The 20,772-nt window shown below is 47.3% G+C and overlaps 1 protein-coding gene across 1 annotated transcript; it reads right to left on the minus strand.

Annotated features, from left to right (window-relative positions):
• Positions 1-6,970: 6,970 nt before the first annotated feature.
• farsa (phenylalanyl-tRNA synthetase subunit alpha) lies at positions 6,971-20,658 on the minus strand. The gene is made up of 13 exons (XM_080511339.1): positions 20,493-20,658; positions 17,986-18,123; positions 16,740-16,838; positions 16,525-16,643; positions 15,690-15,782; positions 14,366-14,494; positions 13,419-13,534; positions 12,951-13,035; positions 12,774-12,873; positions 11,580-11,748; positions 9,113-9,190; positions 7,612-7,726; positions 6,971-7,254 (listed from the first exon to the last, which is right to left on the minus strand). Exons 1-13 carry the CDS (start codon positions 20,637-20,639, stop codon positions 7,149-7,151), a joined length of 1,494 nt encoding a protein of 497 aa, XP_080367465.1. The 5' UTR covers positions 20,640-20,658; the 3' UTR covers positions 6,971-7,148.
• Positions 20,659-20,772: the final 114 nt, after the last annotated feature.

Genomic DNA, 20,772 nt, shown 5'->3' on the forward strand with positions numbered 1-20,772 from the left:
TGAGAGGAGCCAGTGGGAGGAGCCAGTGGGAGGGGCCAGTGAGAAGAGCCAGTGGGAGGAGCCAGTGGGAGGAGCCAGTGAGAGGAGCCAGTGGGAGGAGCCAGTGGGAGGAGCCAGTGAGAGGAGCCAGTGGGAAGGGCCAGTGGGAGGGGCCAGTGAGAGGAGCCAGTGGGAAGGGCCAGTGGGAGGGGCCAGTGGGAGGAGCCAGTGGGAGGGGCCAGTGGGAGCAGCCAGTGAGTGGAGTCAGTGGGAGGGGCCAGTGGGAGGAGCCAGTGAGAGGGGCCAGTGGGAGGAGCCAGTGAGAGGAGCCAGTGAGAGGAGCCAGTGGGAGGAGCCAGTGGGAGGGGCCAGTGGGAGGAGCCAGTGAGAGGAGCCAGTGGGAGGAGCCAGTGGGAGGGGCCAGTGAGAAGAGCCAGTGGGAGGAGCCAGTGGGAGGAGCCAGTGAGAGGAGCCAGTGGGAGGAGCCAGTGGGAGGAGCCAGTGAGAGGAGCCAGTGGGAAGGGCCAGTGGGAGGGGCCAGTGAGAGGAGCCAGTGGGAAGGGCCAGTGGGAGGGGCCAGTGAGAGGAGCCAGTGGGAGGGGCCAGTGGGAGGGGCCAGTGGAGATCGTCGTCACACAACTCAACTCCTTAAAGTTTCTTAGTTTTCTGCAGATTTGGACTGAAAGTGTTAAAATAAAGAGTTTTATGTTCTCTCTGCGTTTCGGAGGCTCTCTGGTCGCCAGCTACACTGAGAACGGCTCAATACTTCCTGTTTCACCAAAATAAAATGTTCTGATGATTGAATGAGCCTCCAGTCGAGAGGCTGTGTTCCGCAGAAAACCTTGTTAGAATTCTCTTATTTGGGGGAATCAACGGAATAAAGCTTTGATGACAAGATGGGTTTGAGACTCCGCCAAGATCTTTGATGTTTTTCCTGCAGAACGGAGGAATTATTAGAAACTTCACTTCCTGCTTCGTTCCTGTTTCCCTCCAGAGAAAGCAGAAAGGGAGAGACTGAGACAATAACACAAATTAATTTCAAGACTTTAACAGCTAAAAAAAACAAAACGTTATAAGTGCAGGATCATTTACAACTTGTTGAAGTGAGCATGTTTTACAGTGAAGTTTAAAAATGAATTAAACCTCAAAAGAGTAAACAGCTAAAACTGATCAAAACGGAAAAGAAAATATTTCCACTAATACAATATACTGTTTTTGTCTCACCGTTATTTTGAAAAGTTCAAGTTCCAGCTGGAATGATGAAAGATCCTTTATGGTTCTGCTCTTGTTTTCTGAGTTTTGTGTCTCTGTGGAATCATAGTTTCACTTTTGTTCTGTGATTTGAGTGTGAGTACTATGTATGTGTGTGTGTGTGAGAGAGTCCTTCCTGCTGATCGTCACAATAAAGTGCAGACAATATACAGCCAGCGAGGCAGGCAGTACCCAGCCTCACCTCTAGGGGGCGGACCTGAACTAAACTTTGGTCTTAATCGCCATTGAGACAGTTTCTGTTTTTGTATTTTTAAATAAGATAGTAAGATCAGTAAAAGTCAAGCATGTGATATCTAAAGTTTTATCCTATAATAATTTCTTTATCATCATTTTGATAGACAACCTTTATTAAGATTGATGAAAGCACCAGAATTGAAAGTTTGAAAAACAACAGAAATATTTACTGAAGGTCAAAATTAAATTAGAGCTGCACACATCTTTATACTTTAATTAGTTTATATTAAATATGAATTGATTGGACACAAGAAGGAGCTCTGTCATCTCTGTAACAGACACTTTCTTTGTAGGACAAACATTCCTGTGTTTGTGTTTATGTTTGTGTTTATGTTTATGTTTGTGTTTATGTTTGTGTTTATGTTTATGTTTGTGTTTATGTTTATGTTTGTGTTTATGTTTGTGTTTATGTTGTTGTCAGTGTGACTGGAAGAGGAATGTTGATGACATGAAGCTTTACCAGTTGATGTTGTTGGATGAAAAGTGAAATAAGAAACTCTTTTCACTTCTTACATTGTAAATGTGAGTCCAGAGGAGGCAGAGCCTCACCAACCAGGAACCTCACCAACCAGGAACCTCACCAGCCTGGAACCTCACCAGCCAGGAACCAGGAACCTCACCAGCCTGGAACCTCACCAGCCAGGAACCAGGAACCTCACCAGCCAGGAACCTCACCAGCCAGGAACCTCACCAGCCAGGAACCAGGAACCTCACCAGCCAGGAACCTCACCAACCAGGAACCTCACCAGCCAAGAACCAGGAACCTCACCAACCAGGAACCCCACCAGCCAAGAACCAGGAACCTCACCAGCCAGGAACCTCACCAACCAGGAACCTCACCAGCCAAGAACCAGGAACCTCACCAACCAGGAACCCCACCAGCCAAGAACCATGAACCTCACCAGCCAGGAGCCTCACCAGCCAGGAACCAGGAACCTCACCAACCAGGACCCTCACCAGCCAAGAACCAGGAACCTCACCAGCCAAGAACCAGGAACCTCACCAGCCAAGAACCAGGAACCTCACCAACCATGAACCTCACCAGCCAGGAGCCTCACCAGCCAGGAACCAGGAACCTCACCAACCATGAACCTCACCAGCCAGGAGCCTCACCAACCATGAACCTCACCAGCCAGGAGCCTCACCAGCCAAGAACCAGGAACCTCACCAAACATGAACCTCACCAGCCAGGAACCTCACCAGCCAGGAACCTCACCAGCCAGGAACCTCACCAGCCAGGAGCCTCACCAGCCAGGAGCCTCACCAGCCAGGAGCCTCACCACACGTCACTGCAGTCCACGGATTTGCGACCAACTCAATTTAAGACCTTCGTTCGTGCGTAAAAGTGCGTTTCCTGCTCTGGAGGGTCTGGAAATAGCGGCGCTGCATCGGGAAAGGACCCGATTGACTTTTCTCACCGGGAGACTTCTCGGTAATGTGCGGGGATTAGAGAGAAGAGAGGAGGAGAGAAGAGAGGAGGGGAGAAGAGAGGAGGGGAGAAGAGAAGAGGAGAGGAAAGCCGGTGCGCATTACGCACGTCACCGGGGACCGAGCAGGAGCGGCGCGCTGAGACCTCACGACCACCGCTCATGGTAAAGTCACTTTAACACTGTTGATGCGACATGTCTCTTCTATTTCAACATTTTAAAAAGTCTTTCTTTTCTTTTCTTTTCTTTATTTCTTTGCAGGATTTAAGAATTTACGCACCAACGTGGATTTGTACGCGTAATCTGCCGGTTTAGAGAGAAACGCGGAGCCGCTTGGAGCCATGACGTCTTTCAACGCCAGCGAGTGGAGCTGGCCGGCCGCGGGCCCCCCGTTCCCCCCGTTCTCCTCCTCCTCCCCCGGGGACGAGCCGCTCTACCGGCAGTACAGGCCGGTGGCGCGCGACCTGATCCCGCTGCCCAAGGCCGTCATCTACCTGCTCATGGCCGCGCTCGTGGTGGTCGGAGTGGCGTACGCCATCGTGGGTCACCTCATCAAGGACCTGGCCATTGACGTCACAGGTGGCGGGACACACACACACACACACACACACACACACACACACACACACACACACACACACACACACACACACACACACACACACACAATCAGTGTCATTATTATCAGTTGTTTGTTTCTGTATAAACATTTATAAACAAAAAGTATACATACATGCAATTTTGTCTCCATATGTCTATTAATATCTTTGTTCAGATAGAGTGTATAAAAACACACACGTGTACACGTGTACACACTATCTCGGTAAGATAAACTCAGGATTTACAGTTTTTATATGAATGTAGATTAAAAACCTGCTACACAAAGAAAAACTTCATTCAGCTGGTCACATATAATGCTTGCAAGTTGTTTTTAGTGAATTTTAATCACTCATTTTAAAAGTATAGTAGTTCCAAGTGTGTATCACCAACAAAAACAATAACAACAACAACAACAATAATAATGTGTCAAAACAAACCAAATGTTTGTACTGAAACAAGAACTGGACTGATTATATGATAACTAGTAAGAATACACAAATTCAAACGATACATCTTTCCATGTATACAGTACAGACCTCCCGAAGCAACCATGCAAACAAACAAACAAACAAACAAGCCTCGACAGGTTCATTTTGGCCAGTTGCTATGGAAACGCTCCTGCTCACAAGCTAGTTTGACAAACAATGACTGTGGAGGACGATGATGATGAGACGACCGTCTTCTATGGGGTTAATATATTTGTGCCAAAATTCTGAGCGAGCGACGGGAAAATTTGAGCGCAAAAAAATGAATTGTGGAAGAACACTAATAGCATTTTGAGGAAATATTTAAATTGCGCAAAGAAAAACTTGACATTGCGCTCAAAAATCATTTCTGCGTCAGATTCTTCCTCTGCGCTCAACCTCTCTCTCTCTCTCTCTCTCTCTCTCTCTCTCTCTCTCTCTCTCTCTCTCTCGCTCAAATCTCGGCTGAATTTTTTTGAGGCTGAATTTTTTTTGCGGTTGAATTTTTTTACAGCCGAATTTTTTTGCGGCTGAATTTTTTTTGCGGCTGAATTTTTTTTTTGCGGCTGAATTTTTTTTTTGCAGCTGAATTATTTTGCAGCTGAATTTTTTTGCAGCTGAATTTTTTTTTTGGCGGCTGAATTTTTTTTTTGCAGTTGAATTATTTTGCAGCTGAATTTTTTTGCAGCTGAATTTTTTTTTTGGCGGCTGAATTTTTTTTTTGCAGTTGAATTATTTTGCAGCTGAATTTTTTTGCGGCTGAATTTTTTTTTTGCGGCTGAATTTTTTTTTTGCAGCTGAATTATTTTGCAGCTGAATTTTTTTGCAGCTGAATTTTTTTACAGCTGCATTTGTTTGCAGCTGAATTTTTTTTACGGCTGAATTATTTTGCAGCTGAATTTTTATGCAGCTGAATTTTTTTGCGGCTGAATTTTTTTGGCGGCTGAATTTTTTTTTTGCAGCTGAATTATTTTGCAGCTGAATTTTTTTGCAGCTGAATTTTTTTGCGGCAGAATTTTTTTTGCAGCTGAATTTTTTTGCAGCTCAATTTTTAGATACTGAATATTTTTAGATGTTGAAAAAAAATCAGAGGCAAAAAAAGATGCGTCTTGAAATTCGACAGCTTTTAAAATTCAAAGTCTGATTTCAATGGTAAAAAAATTCAGTTAGAAATTCAAATTCAGAATCTGATGACACAGTTTTACTTCCATACTGAAGGGTGTTTGTGGAGGTCTGAGGTTCAACATGGCGGCCGTTGTCCCCCCCCTCCCCCTCCCCCCCCCAGAGTGCCTCCTGGGTCCGACCGGCGACGAAGAGAAGGAGGTGGAGAGCCACCAGCAGGGCGCGGCGTCCGGCCACGCGCCGCCGCCTCACCCCTTCGCCCACAACGCCTTCCACGTGTGGGACCAGGACGCCGTGGTCATCCCGCTGTCGGCCCACGACGACGACGGCGGCGGCGCCCAGATGAGCCCCCTGCTGCTGGCCGCCATCCCCTACATCCCCTCCTTCTTCCCGCACTCCCAAAACTCCAGCCACGGCTCGCCGGCGTTCTCCCTCAGCCCGGGCCTGACCTCTGACCTCTGACCTCTGACCCCCGGGAGGGGAGCGATGACATGGAGGGCGAGTGGCGGCCATGTTTCCGTCTGGAGCGTCAGACCGGAGGAGAGAAAAAAACCCACAGAAACCATGAAGATCCTTCGTCTGTCGTTTTCACACGACGTCTGAACGCCTCCGGGGTCTGGATGTTCTCTGCGCCCGACCGGCGAACAAATAAAGTTTTTTTTTTGTAACGTGAGAGAGCAGATTGATTTTTATCATCACACTTTGTTTTTAAAGCCAAAAGGGGAAAAAAGACTCGAAGCTGCTTCGCCGAAACTCACTGAGAAGGATTAGAGGTAACACCGGGACTTAACGGAGTTCCTGTCGTTCCACACGTACACACCATGTCTAATCCCACACACACACACACACACACACACACACACACACACACACACACACACACACACACACACACACACACACACAGAGGGAATCCCTTCGCAGAATCGCACACAGACGGAGAGGAAAACGCTAAAAATATCATGGAAAGTTGGAGAAATGAGCTCAGGACTGATGGAAATAAAGCAGCGGGATGGTAAACAGGTAAACGGGTAGACAGGTAGACAGGTAAACAGGTAGACAGGTAGACAGGTAAACAGGTAAACAGGTAAACAGGTGGACAGACGTGTTGGTCAGCAGCAGCTTAGCGAGTTCATCCAGAGTCTGAAGCCGTTTGAGGCAGAAGCGCGAGGCTCGTTGCTCCGAAGCGTTCGGTGGATTTAGCTTCAGGACCTGCAGGTATTAAAAGATCTGCGCCGAGAAAAAAACCTCTTGATGGTTAAACCAGGAGAGAAAAGCCACGACGTAAAGGAACCTGCACAGGAAGTCCAGCAGTGGCGGGAAGAAACACCGAGCTGGAGGAGAAACACCAACCTCATGCTTTCTCTGATTCCAGACAGTTTATATTAAGTCACATCTTATATTAACGTCACATCTTATTTTAACGTCACATCGGTCAGATTAAACACTTTATTGAAAATACTGAGAAACATCCTTCTGTCCTGCTTTCCACACGTCGACGCCTCTAAATGGTCAGATTGTTTTTTACCAGAGATTTCAAACATTTCTGAAACATCTTGACAATTCAACCTGCTGGAAAGTAAAATAATGAATAAAATAGATAAAAAAATACTCAAGTAATGAGACAGAAAATCATCGTGTTGCTTGACATTGTGCCGGCGACGCCACTCTTACTGAAATAACCAAGAATATTAATAAACCAATTAACAATCATCCTCATCAATTAATGTTGGTATAAAAATCTAAACGAGTTGTTGGAAGTGGACAAATGATTGTAAACTGGAGTGTCCCTGAACGCCTCGTCTGTACGTTGAGCCACGAACCATGAAAAAATGCTGATAACGGCAAAGAAAAGACAAAATGTTGGCTGGAAAAAATCTTTATTGTTTATTGACAAAGTCCAAAAGTGAGATTTGACTGTACAGGGTTCTTTATGACGGGGGGGTGAGCTGTGATAAAAAAAAAAGACGTCTGTACATCACAAAGTGGAGCTTTGATTTGAATGAAGGTGAGGCGGGGGGGGGGGGGGGGGGGGCTGTAGGGGGGGGTCTCAGGAGTCCAGGCGGCAGATGGGGCTGTCGTAGACCATCTGCAGGTTGACCTTGTGTCCCACCAGCTCCCGGATGTTGTTGATGCCGTACTTGATCATGGTGGGTCTGTGGGACACAGTGTTTTGTCGTCAAGGCAACAGTTTTTTACATTTATAAAAATGTTGAAAATCGATCGTTGTGTATTTTTTTGAGTTTTTATGGACTTTCTGAAAAGAGTTTCTCCGGGTTTGCTCTTTGTTAATCCGATGTAATCCAATGTAATCCACTACTCTCTGAGAGAAAACATCATAGGAGGTAGTTCGTCGTCATAAAGGCCTGATGAACTTTGAACTTTAATAAATTAAACTTTATTGTATTTACAGTCAGTTTAATGGTTTTTTCTTAAAGTAGAGTTGAATCCAGACTGAGATGCTTGTGTGTGTGTGTGTGTGTGTGTGTGTGTGTGTGTGTGTGTGTGTGTACCTCTCCAGGGACAGACCCCAGGCGATCACAGACACGTCCTCAGGAAGTCCCATCGGCAGCAACATCTCTGGTCTGAAGATCCCAGAGTTCCCAACCTCCACCCACTTCTTCAGTCCTGAGAGGAGACCAGGGGACCAGGGGACCATGAGACCAGGAAACCATGAGACCATGGAATCATGAGACCAGGAAATCATGAGACCATGGAATCATGAGACCAGGAAACCATGAGACCATGAAATCATGAGACCATGGAATCATGAGACCATGAGACCAGGAAACCATGAGACCATGAAACCCTGGAATCATGAGACCAGGGGACCAGGAAACCATGAAACCCTGGAATCATGAGACCATGAGACCAGGAAATCATGAGACCATGGAATCATGAGACCAGGAAACCACGAGACCATGAAATCATGAGACCATGGAATCATGAGACCATGAGACCAGGAAACCATGAGACCATGAAACCCTGGAATCATGAGACCAGGGGACCAGGAAACCATGAAACCCTGGAATCATGAGACCATGAGACCAGGAAATCATGAGACCATGGAATCATGAGACCAGGAAACCACGAGACCATGAAATCATGAGACCATGGAATCATGAGACCATGAGACCAGGAAACCATGAGACCATGAAACCCTGGAATCATGAGACCAGGGGACCAGGAAACCATGAAACCCTGGAATCATGAGACCATGAGACCAGGGGACCAGGAAACCATGAGACCATGGAATCATAAGACCATGAGACCAGGAAACCATGAGACCATGAAATCATAAGACCATGAGACCAGGAAACCACGAGACCATGAAATCATGAGACCATGGAATCATGAGACCATGAGACCAGGAAACCATGAGACCATGAAACCCTGGAATCATGAGACCAGGGGACCAGGAAACCATGAAACCCTGGAATCATGAGACCATGAGACCAGGGGACCAGGAAACCATGAGACCATGGAATCATAAGACCATGGAATCATGAGACCATGGAATCATGAGACCAGGAAACCATGAGACCATGGAATCATGATACCAGGAAACTGGTCATGTTTCAGCCCACAGACCAGCGACGAGGACTGAAACACCTTTAAGGTTAAAACATGAAACCAAACGATTCCTACTGAACCACTGAACCGTCGTCACGAAGCGTTTCAGTCCAAAGTCCAACAAAAGTAGACAGAAGAAAGTAGTTTGATGATGATAGGTTTGTTGTGGTTTGGTCTGACTGCTGGTCTCAGCTGGTCTCAGCTGGTCCACTAGACCTTCTCCACTGGTCCGTTGAAGGACAAGCAGTGGAACCTAAATGAAACATTTCTAAAGCCTTTCCAAACAAGACGTCTGCTTCACTGTGACGTTCTACCAGGTGGAAAACATCCCGAAGCTCCAGACGCTGGTCGGAGGAGCGTCTCACTGGCAACACCTCCTCCTCCTCCTCCTCCACCTCCACCTCCACCTCCACCTCCTCCTCCTCCTGAGTGCTGTAGTACCGTCATGGTAGCTGAACACCTCCATGCTGGGCTCGGTGTACGGGTTGAAGGCCGGCTTGAAGCGCAGTCTGGTGATTCCTGCAAGACAAACAAGACGTTCAAGGTCTGAATGAAGAACCTGGACCAGATTCTGTGTGAGGGAAACCAGTCGACCGGAGCTTCATGACTGTTATCGTCATTCTTCTACTATTTTATATTATATTATATTATATTATATTATATTAGCGGCTGAGGAGAAGCTTGTTCGATCAGTCATCTTCACTTCAAACGGTTTTCGTGGATCGAGAGTTTTTAGGTTTTAGTTCACAGTTCAGGTTCTTTTAAAGATTTTAGATTCACACATTAAAACCAACCGATCGGGACGAAGAGACCAAAACACCAACAAACACTTCATGTTAACTGATTAAACAGGTTTGTGACTAATAACGAGGGACAACTAGTGGAACTTGGTTGAGTTTCTAACAGTTCAGCTGTTTGTCTTTTCTTTGTACTTATGAATCATCTGTTCGTTATTTCACTCTTAGTCAACGGCTTTCTAGGCTTTTCTCTGGTTGTTGATGGTTTTCATGCTGCATCTTGGCTGAGTTCCACTGGTCCTACCTGGTTCTCTCTAGTTCTATCTTGTTCTCTCTAGTTCTACCTGGTTCTCTCTAATTCTATCTGGTTCCACTAGTTCCAACTGGTTCTAGCTTGTTCCAACTAGTTCCACTGGTTCTTCCCATTCCAACTGGTTCTACCTGGTTCCACTGGTTCTACCTGGTTCCACCTGGTCCTCCATGGTTTTATTCATTCCAACTGGTTCTATCTGGTTCCACCTGTTACACTCGTTCCAACTGGGTCTACCTTGTTCCAACTGGTTCTACCTGGTTCTTCTCGTTCCAACTGGTTCCCCTGGATCTACTCGTTCCAACTGGTTCTACCTGATTCCACTTGTTCCAACTGGTTCTACCTGGTTCCACCGGTTCTACCTGGTTTTCTGTGGACAGATTCAGAACCAGTTTGACCGTCTGAGCTACAGTGACTGACCCACAATGACTTTTGACCCTGGGCTCCAGGGTTCCAGGACGTTTTTAACCCAGTAGGTTCTCCCGTCTTGTCTAAAGTGGTTCCAGGGTTCTAGAATGTTTTTAACCCAGTAGGTCGTCCCGTCTTGTCTAAAGTGGTTCCAGGGTTCTAGAATGTTTTTAACCCAGTAGGTTCTCCCGTCTTGTCTAAAGTGGTTCCAGGGTTCTAGAACGTTTTTAACCCAGTAGGTCGTCCCGTCTTGTCTAAAGTGTTTCCAGGGTTCTAGAACGTTTTTAACCCAGTAGGTTCTCCCGTCTTGTCTAAAGTGGTTCCAGGGTTCTAGAATGTTTTTAACCCAGTAGGTCGTCCCGTCTTGTCTAAAGTGTTTCCAGGGTTCTAGAACGTTTTTAACCCAGTAGGTCGTCCCGTCTTGTCTAAAGTGTTTCCAGGGTTCTAGAACGTTTTTAACCCAGTAGGTTCTCCCGTCTTGTCTAAAGTGGTTCCTGGGTTCTAGAACGTTTTTAACCCAGTAGGTCGTCCCGTCTTGTCTAAAGTGTTTCCAGGGTTCTAGAACGTTTTTAACCCAGTAGGTTCTCCCGTCTTGTCTAAAGTGGTTCCTGGGTTCTAGAACGTTTTTAACCCAGTAGGTCGTCCCGTCTTGTCTAAAGTGGTTCCCGGGTTCTAGAACGTTTTTAACCCAGTAGGTCGTCCCGTTTTGTCTAAAGTGGTTCCGGGGTTCCAGAACGTTTTTAACCCAGTAGGTTCTCCCGTCTTGTCTAAAGTGGTTCCGGGGTTCTAGAACGTTTTTAACCCAGTAGGTTCTCCCGTCTTGTCTAAAGTGGTTCCAGGGTTCTAGAACGTTTTTAACCCAGTAGGTCGTCCCGTCTTGTCTAAAGTGGTTCCAGGGTTCAAGAACGTTTTTAACCCAGTAGGTTCTCCCGTCTTGTCTAAAGTGGTTCCAGGGTTCTAGAACGTTTTTAACCCAGTAGGTCGTCCCGTCTTGTCTAAAGTGGTTCCGGGGTTCCAGAACGTTTTTAACCCAGTAGGTCGTCCCGTCTTGTCTAAAGTGGTTCCAGGGTTCTAGAATGTTTTTAACCCAGTAGGTCGTCCCGTCTTGTCTAAAGTGTTTCCAGGGTTCTAGAACGTTTTTAACCCAGTAGGTTCTCCCGTCTTGTCTAAAGTGGTTCCAGGGTTCTAGAACGTTTTTAACCCAGTAGGTTCTCCCGTCTTGTCTAAAGTGGTTCCGGGGTTCTAGAACGTTTTTAACCCAGTAGGTCGTCCCGTCTTGTCTAAAGTGGTTCCGGGGTTCTAGAACGTTTTTAACCCAGTAGGTTCTCCCGTCTTGTCTAAAGTGGTTCCGGGGTTCCAGAACGTTTTTAACCCAGTAGGTTCTCCCGTCTTGTCTAAAGTGGTTCCGGGGGACGAGGACCCCGGCCGGCCAATCAGAGGAGCCGTCACTGACCCAGCTTGGTGAAGAACTGGTGCAGGACGCCCATCAGGTCGCCCAGCGTCAGGCCGCGGTCCGCCACCACGCCCTCGATCTGGTGGAACTCCGCCAGGTGGGTGGCGTCCAGGGTCTCGTTCCTGAACACCCGGTCGATGGAGAAGTACTTGACGGGCGTGAAGGTTTCCTGGTGGAGGACAGGGAACGTTCACACTCTGCTGGAGGAGAGGAGAGGGGGAGGAGGAGGAGAGGAGAGAGGGAGGAGGAGGAGAGGAGAGAGGGAGGAGGAGAGGGGGAGGAGGAGAGGAGAGAGGGAGGAGGAGAGGAAGTAGAAAGAAAGTAGAGGAGGAAGTAGAAAGAAAGTAGAGGAGGAAGTAGAAAGAAAGTAGCGAGGAAGAAGTAGAGAGGAAGAAGTAGAGGAGGAAGTAGAAGAGGAAGTAGAGGAAGCAGAGGAAGTAGAGGAGGAGGAAGAGGAGGAAGCAGAGGAAGAAGTAGAAGAGGAAGTAGAGGAAGCAGAGGAGGAAGTAGAGGAGGAAGAGGAGGAAGTAGAGGAAGCAGAGGAAGCAGAGGAGGAAGTAGAGGAGGAAGCAGAGGAAGAAGTAGAAGAGGAAGTAGAGGAAGCAGAGGAAGTAGAGGAGGAAGTAGAGGAGGAAGCAGAGGAAGAAGTAGAAGAGGAAGTAGAGGAAGCAGAGGAAGTAGAGGAGGAAGTAGAGGAAGTAGAGGAGGAAGAGGAAGCAGAGGAGGAAGTAGAGGAAGTAGAGGGGGAAGTAGAGGAAGTAGAGGGGGAAGTAGAGGAGGAAGAGGAGGAAGTAGAGGAAGCAGAGGAGGAAGTAGAGGAGGAAGAGGAGGAAGTAGAGGAAGCAGAGGAAGCAGAGGAGGAAGTAGAGGAGGAAGCAGAGGAAGAAGTAGAAGAGGAAGTAGAGGAAGCAGAGGAAGTAGAGGAGGAAGAGGAGGAAGTAGAGGAAGCAGAGGAGGAAGTAGAGGAAGTAGAGGGGGAAGTAGAGGGGGAAGTAGAGGAAGTAGAGGGGGAAGCAGAGGAGGAAGCAGAGGAGGAAGTAGAGGGGGAAGCAGAGGAGGAAGTAGAGGAAGTAGAGGGGGAAGCAGAGGAAGTAGAGGAGGAAGCAGAGGAGGAAGTAGAGGGGGAAGCAGAGGAGGAAGCAGAGGAAGTAGAGGAGGAAGCCGCTCTCTTTCACCGGGTTCTCCTGGACCCACCTGCTGGGCTAGCTTGTAGAGCATGCGAGCGCTAACGGCGGTGGTGTGAGTCCGGAGGAGGTTCTTCTGGGCCTCTTCCAGCTTCCAGTCGTACTTGTAGCTGCAGGACAGTGAACACACACTCAGTGTGTGTGTGTGTGTGTGTGTGTGTGTGTTCTGCAGCAGAACCGCTCTCACCCCTGGGAACCGTAGCCGCCCTCCGTGTGGACCCTCTTCACTCGCTCCAGGTAGTCCTGAGGGAAGTGGAGGGCGAGCGCCGGGTCTGAAACCACGGTTCAAAATAACTTTATGTGAACGTCTGCAAACCGGCTTCACTCTGACCAGAGTGGAGAGACGCGTATATGAGAGTTATATATGTTGGAATATTGTACATGTGCAGAGATATAAGTATATACACGTCTTCTATGTTAGATAAAATTGTTACTGTTCTATTTACACATAATACTTTTTTTTAAAAATGGCTCTTTGAGCATTAAAGGTCACTGACCTCTGATCTGTAGTGTGGAAAATACAGTCCGTGTTTTTTGGGACGCGTGTTTTGGAAAAACGTATGTGACGGCACAAAATGCATTAAATGCAACATGCCTGAAATGAACGAGTTAAAAAGAGAGCAAGCAGCGGGGGAGGGTGTGGCTCTGGACTCACCGGACAGGAAGAAGGTGTCGTGCTGGTCTCTGGCCGGGTGCTGCTGCGGCTGGAACAGAGAGTCGAAGTTCCAGAACGAGCTCTCGATGAAGTTGTTGGTGGGCATCTCCGTGAAGCTGCACAGACCACACGCGTCGTCAAGGAGACGGGAAACGGGAAACAGGAAACGGGAAACGGGAAGCAAGAAACCGGAAACAGGAAACAAGAATCAGGAAACAAGAAACAAGAAACAGGAAGCAGGAAACAGGAAACAAGAAACAGGAAACAAGAAACAGGAAACAAGAAACAAGAAACAGGAAACAAGAAACAGGAAACAGGAAACAAGAATCAGGAAACAAGAAACAAGAAACAGGAAGCAGGAAACAAGAAACAGGAAACAAGAATCAGGAAACAAGAAACAAGAAACAGGAAACAAGAAACAGGAAACAGGAAACAAGAATCAGGAAACAAGAAACAAGAAACAGGAGGCAGGAAACAGGAAACAAGAAACAGGAAGCAAGAAACAGGAAACAGGAAGTAAGAAACCGGAAACAGGAAGCAAGAAACCGGAAACAGGAAACAAGAATCTGGAAACAAGAAACAGGAAGCAGGAAACAGGAAACAAGAAACAGGAAGCAAGAAACAGGACACAGGAAACAGGAAACAGGAAGCAAGACACAGGAAACAAGAAACAGGAAGCAAGATACAGGAAACAAGAAACAGGACACAGGAAACAGGAAACAGGAAGCAAGAAACAGGAAACAGGACACAGGAAAGAGGAAACAGGAAACAGGAAGCAAGAAACCGGAAACAGGAAACAAGAATCAGGAAACAAGAAACAGGAAGCCAGATACAGGAAACAAGAAACAGGACACAGGAAACAGGAAACAAGAAACAGGAAACAGGAAACAAGAAACAAGAAATAGGAAACAGGAAACAGGAAACGCCGCCGTGTTTCCGCCGCTCACCCCATCTCCAGGAAGATCTGCCTGAACTGCGTCCGCACCTTCATCAGCGGGTGCAGGTGGCCGCAGTCCGGCGCCACGCCCAGCGCCTGGAAGTTGTAGGGCTTGAACGTCTTCTGCCTCCAGCTGCCGCTGCAACACCACAGGGGGGCGTCACGCCTCAACAACACCACAGGGGGGCGTCACGCCTCAGATACACCACAGGGGGGCGTCACGCCTCAACAACACCACAGGGGGGCGTCACGCCTCAACAACACCACAGGGGGGCGTCACGCCTCAGATACACCACAGGGGGGCGTCACGCCTCAACAACACCACAGGGGGGCGTCACGCCTCAGATACACCACAGGGGGGCGTCACGCCTCAGATACACCACAGGGGGGCGTCACGCCTCAACAACACCACAGGGGGGCGTCACGCCTCAACAACACCACAGGGGGGCGTCACGCCTCAGCTAGCAACACTCACACACACACACACACACAGACAAAAACACACACACACACACACACACACACACACACACACACACACACACACACACACACACACAGAATGACACATACACGCACACAAACACACACACAGACAAAAACACACACACACACACAGACACAGACAAAAACACACACACACATACACACACAAACACACACACAGACAGACAAACACACAAAAACACACACACAGACAAAAACACACACATACACAGACAAAAACACACGCACACACACAAAAAAACACACAAAAAAACACACACAAAAAAAAACACACACACACACACACACACACACACACACACACACACACACACACACACACACACACACACACACACACACACAGAATGACACATACACGCACACAAACACACACACAGACAAAAACACACACACACACACAGACACAGACAAAAACACACACACACACACACACACAAACACACACACAGACAGACAAACACACAAAAACACACACACAGACAAAAACACACGCACACACACAAAAAAACACACACACACACACACACACACACACACACACACACACACACACACACACACACACACACACACACACACACACACACACACACACACACACACACACACACACACACACACACACACACACACACACACACACACACACACGCACACACGTCTGTGCTGCCCTGCCTTTAGGACCGGTCCGGTCTCTGGACCGGTCCCCTTTTCTGGGGCCGCGGTTGCTCTGCGTCCTCGCTGCCCGGCGGCGCCGCCACGGCCCGACGGCGTCGCCACGGCAACCGGACGCGTGTTTGTGTTGGCGGACGGGAGGAACTCACGAGGCGATCATGTCCGGACTCAGCTCCGTGTCCTGCCTGCTGACGGTGGTGCTGAAGCTGCTGCCCCGGGACACCCAGTAGGACTTCACCGTGCTGCACACACACACACACACGCACACGCACACACACGCACACACACACACGCACACACACGCACACGCACACACACAAAACTTCACTTTCACGATAAAAAAAATGGCTGAAATCATGATAGAAGCACTGAAATAGAAGCAACCGGCTGCAGCCCCCTACTGGTGGGCGGTGGTACTGCGTGCTGCATAAATCTGTGTTTTTTAACCTTTTTGAGCCGAGACACACTTTTTTCTTTGGAAAACTCTGGAGTCACACCTCCACCTGAAAATGTGAAACTCTGTAGCCTCTATTAACAATATAAAGTCTTTCTCATCAAAGTTTTATCAACAGGAATCCAGTAAATCCAGAAAGCAAGGACTTTTTTTAATAGTGCCTCCCTCAGTGTGAAACCTGGACCTGATGGATGAAGAGCTGAGATCCTGGTTTTCAAAAACTTCTCCATCACTGTCACTGACACAGTACTTTGATACAAGATGGTAGCAGGAGGTGGAGATGAACCACACTGACGTCTGTCACTTTACATTTCACCGGCAAAGTTCTGTGCTGCCCTCTAGTGGTGAAGAGTATTTATACATGATTACTCTGCAACACACTGTCGCTGTGAGAGCAAAGGTTTTTTTTTTTTTTTTGAAAAAAATGTGAAATGTGATAATTTCCCCCGGCTCAGCTGACGACCTGGAGGAAACACCAGAGGTTGAGAAACTCTGGGTTAAAGAGCACTGGGCTGGTTTTCTGGACTCACACTTCGGAGAGCAGCTTCCTCTTCTTCAGCTCGTTCTTCTCCTTCTCCTCCAGCCGGGTCGTCTCTCCTCCCTGCACCTGCAGCAGCTTGTCTCTCACCTGGTCCTCCACGGTCTCCACCTGACGGCACAAACCAGAGACCAACCTCAAACTGTGATCCAACGGATCTGACTGGGAAAGCTAAGGGGGGGGGGGGGGGGGTGGGGGGGGGCTCACCGCTCTGAAGATCCGGGGGCCGCCCTCCTGAGTCTTGTCCACTCGGACCCACTTGTTGGACATCGCCTTGCTGAAGCCGATTTTCCCAAAGGACATTTTCTGCACAGAGACGGGTCAGAGTGAAAGTCAGACTCTCATCATGGAAAAACAACATCAACATTATTTTTATTTTATTTTTTAAATGTCTCTTATTGAACGTGTTTTAAAAAAAGACTCTCCTGTCAAATATATAAGAATATCTTGTAATGTAGTAGTAAAAAATAAACTGTAGTACTGCACTCGATCTTTTGACAACAAGAAATAAATAAAATACAATAAGAGACAGATGTACTTATACTTGTACTACCAAAATAAGAGGTTGGAGGTGTGGAGCAGGTGAAGCAAGGAACTGAAACTTCCTCCTTCATTCCAACACGTCTCACAAACGCTTTTTTTCCCTCTCGTCTCCCTGGAAGCTTCACACACGGCGGGACAACAAAACTACTTCCTCTCTACAAAATAAAGTTCCCCATAACTGGGCGAGTTATGACGTTAACCCAGTGGTCCCCAACCTTTTGATCACCGCGGACCGGTCAATGCTTGACAATTGGACTGCGGACGAGGGGGGGGGGGTCGTAGATTGTTTACATGGCGAATATAATAAATAATAAAGAAATATATATTATAATAAAATTAATTATAAAAACAAGAAACGTTATAAAAAATACTCCGGGGGCTTGTTTTTTAATCCAGGGTGCTTGGTCTCCAAGTGGCGGAGCAGTTTTGAAGGCTTCATTGCCTCGTTAGAGCCGTTAGCCGTTAGCCGCTAGCTGTTAGCGGGTTTGGTCTCTGGGAATCACCTGTCGCCATCAATCCATACTTCAACTAGAACTCCTGGTACCGTCTGTTAAAAACTTTATTTTTCTTAGGAAGTTGTCGGCTCTTCTTCCGTCTCTTCACCCTTTCCCCTTCCAACAGAAACTTTCCAAACACGTCTGGTTTTCGCTCATTTTGCTAGCTTGTGGGTTAAACGTTTGGCGCTCAGGTGACCGAGACGTAACCAAGAGAATCTGGTCATTTTTCAAAATAAAAGAGTAGTATTCTGGTGTACCAGCGTGTGGCGCTGTGCTCTCCTGATAGGATTTCTTTTTTTTTTTTTTAAACGCCAAACACACCAACAGGTGCTAAATGACGTCGCTAATTTTCCTAGAGGTACCGGTAAATGTCGGGTTTCTCGCCCCCCCCCCTTGCCCCGCCCCCCCCTCACCATGAGCTCGCTCTGCGGCAGACCCTCCGGCGGGACGCAGCCCCACACCCGGGCCTCCTGGCTGCCCTGCCGGGCGATGTCCTCGCCCTCCTCCGTCAGCTCCCAGTGTTTGGAGGAGCGCAGCTCTGCAGAGATGACCTGAGCACAGGGAAACAAACATGGCCGCCGCCGGCGCCGCCCTCACTTTACAACTCGCAGGCGTTTGGAGTCGGAACGATGACGTCATCGAACTGGTCCATCAACTTCAACCGGAGTTGTTGAAAATAAAACTACACGGATATCAGATAAACGACATGTGATTTACAATCCCCACATGATGACGACGTATTTGTGCTTCCAAACGAGTGCAGTGATTTTGAAATGTTTAAAAAAAACAAGAAGACCGTTGCTGGGCTAATCCCCCGCCGGAGGGCTTTATATTTTCTCACAAAGCAGCTCTAAGGCAGCACACTTGGTACACTAGAGGGTGTTCCATGGGTCCTAGTAGATAATTATGTAGAATCTGAAAGGTCTTCTTCATAAGCTATGTCAAAATACGTCTCCAGAGCCCTAAAGGTGTTTTTATGCACTTAGTGACCCTGTGACCTGATATGCAAATTAGGTCATGGTCACCATGGTGCCCCTTCTCCCCAGGTGGAGTGTCCATGTGTGAAGTTTGGTGACTGTGGGCCCAGGAACTGCTGAGAAATGAGGAGAAATGTTTATATGAAAATACATGTATTGTGCAACCATGACGAGCAAACTTCAGACCCTACCAATCTTCAAGGTCAAGGTCAGGTCACTTGGTGTACTGGAGGTTATCCCTGGAGTGTGTCTCGTGTGTGTATAAAATTTCAGAGCCCTAGCTCAAAAACCTAGGCCTCCAGAGCCCAAAATGTGTTTTTAAGCACTTCGTGACCCTGTGACCTACTTAATATGCAAATTAGGTCAAGGTCACCATAGTATCCCTTCCCCCTCTGAGATGTATCCACATGTGAAGTTTGGTCACTGTGGGCCCAGGGGTTGCCGAGATATAGGTAGAAACGTTCCAACGGACGGACGTACGGACGTACGGAGACTGTTTCAAGATCCCCCTTCGGGGCCTATCGGCCACGGCGGGGGATAAAAAACACAGTAAAATACTACATTTTGACCAATAGAGTCTGAGCACACACAGTCAAACTAAATATATATTGTAATTCCGAGCATCCAACGCCGCACGAGATCCACTATAAATAATATTTAACAGTTTGTGGCTTTTTATGTTCAGGGATTCATTTGTTTCTCACTTCATAAGGCCTTTTCATGGTTTTCTAAGCTCGTCCGACAGGAAAATAGAGTCAAAGCATTAAAATAATCAAGAACACACACGTCAATAAAGAACTAATCAAAACATTCAATATTGAGCTCTGTCAGAGTGATAAAGCCTTATCTGTGCTCTAATGGCTTCTGATCAAACACAACTATGGACCGCCGGGGGTCAAAACTATAAATTAGAGGAATTAAACAGGAGATTACTTCTATGGAAGCCTGGAGGGGATTTGTTTACTCCAAAGTCACGTGAGTTAAGTTTGTTTTCCTGCGGGGGAATATGAAGCCAGCAAGAGGCTCCCGTCCAAACAAGCAGGGAAAACATATTAAATCGCAAAGTAAACATTGATATTTGAAATACATTTCTTCAGAGTAGAGACACTGAGATGAGACACTGATGCGTTAAAGCCCCGCTGTCAGGGCGAGTCTGTAGAAACTCCCAGAATGCAACAGCTGCCAAAGGCTGATTTGAGACATTCCACTGTACTTTGCAGCAAAAACGTTTCATTAAAGTCAATTCCTTTAGTAATTGCTTGGTTTTCTGAAAAACGCAAGACATTTTCATCACATATCACAACAACAAGTTTCAACTTAACGGTTATTATTGGACTATTTTCACTGTTTGTGACTTCTGGACTAAAATGTGACGGGAACTCGTACTAATAATACTAATAATACTAATAATGCTACTAATTCCCTGTCAAAAGGAGCTCATACAAGCAAACTCGTGATCCTGTTTTAAGTCTCGTCTTAAAACCCATTTTTATCGTTTGGCTTTTATAAACTCAACGTCTTTTGTTGTTGTTCTGATCTCTGTATTTTATTATTGCAAATTTTATTGTGGTTTTCAATGTAAAAGCACTTTGTAACTATGTTGAGTGCTGCACAAAGTTAAAATTAATAGAAGTTCGAACATAAGTGTAACAGATACAACTATTTTAGATCTTCTAATTTGCAGGTTTGCATTATTTACGTGCCAATTATTGATATCAAACCTTGAGTTACCATGACAACAGCGACAAACCTCAACTTGCTACTAAACTTTTCCTATATCAACAATAATTCTAGATAATTTTCACCCCCAGAAATAACAAACCCGCCGCTTCAGTGAATAACTAATTAATCCATTCAATTTTTAAAAAGCGAGTAATTCTCGTGTTGCGTCAGTCATTCCGTCACACCGGGACTTCCGCCGCGGCTCAGCGGGGAACGCTCACCTCCCCGGCGGCCTGGAGGCTCTTCACCGCCCCGACGACGACCTGGTGGTCCACCCCGAGGCCGGACGCCACGTCCAGGCTGTCCACGCCGCCGTCCGCCTCCTCCACCCGCCGCAGGAGCGACTCCAACACGCCGGCGTCCGCCATGCTGCAGCGACGAGGTGGGGAATCGTAAGAGACCGGACGTGACGTCGCCGGCCGAAGGGACTGGAATAGACGGGCGTGGCAGAGGGGGAATGGAGAGTTACCGTAAACACCCTACAAAACGCGCTTCAAATAT

The sequence above is a fragment of the Blennius ocellaris genome, assembly GCF_963422515.1.
Source record: "Blennius ocellaris genome assembly, chromosome: 16".
In the NCBI taxonomy this organism is placed as follows: Eukaryota; Metazoa; Chordata; class Actinopteri; order Blenniiformes; family Blenniidae; genus Blennius; species Blennius ocellaris.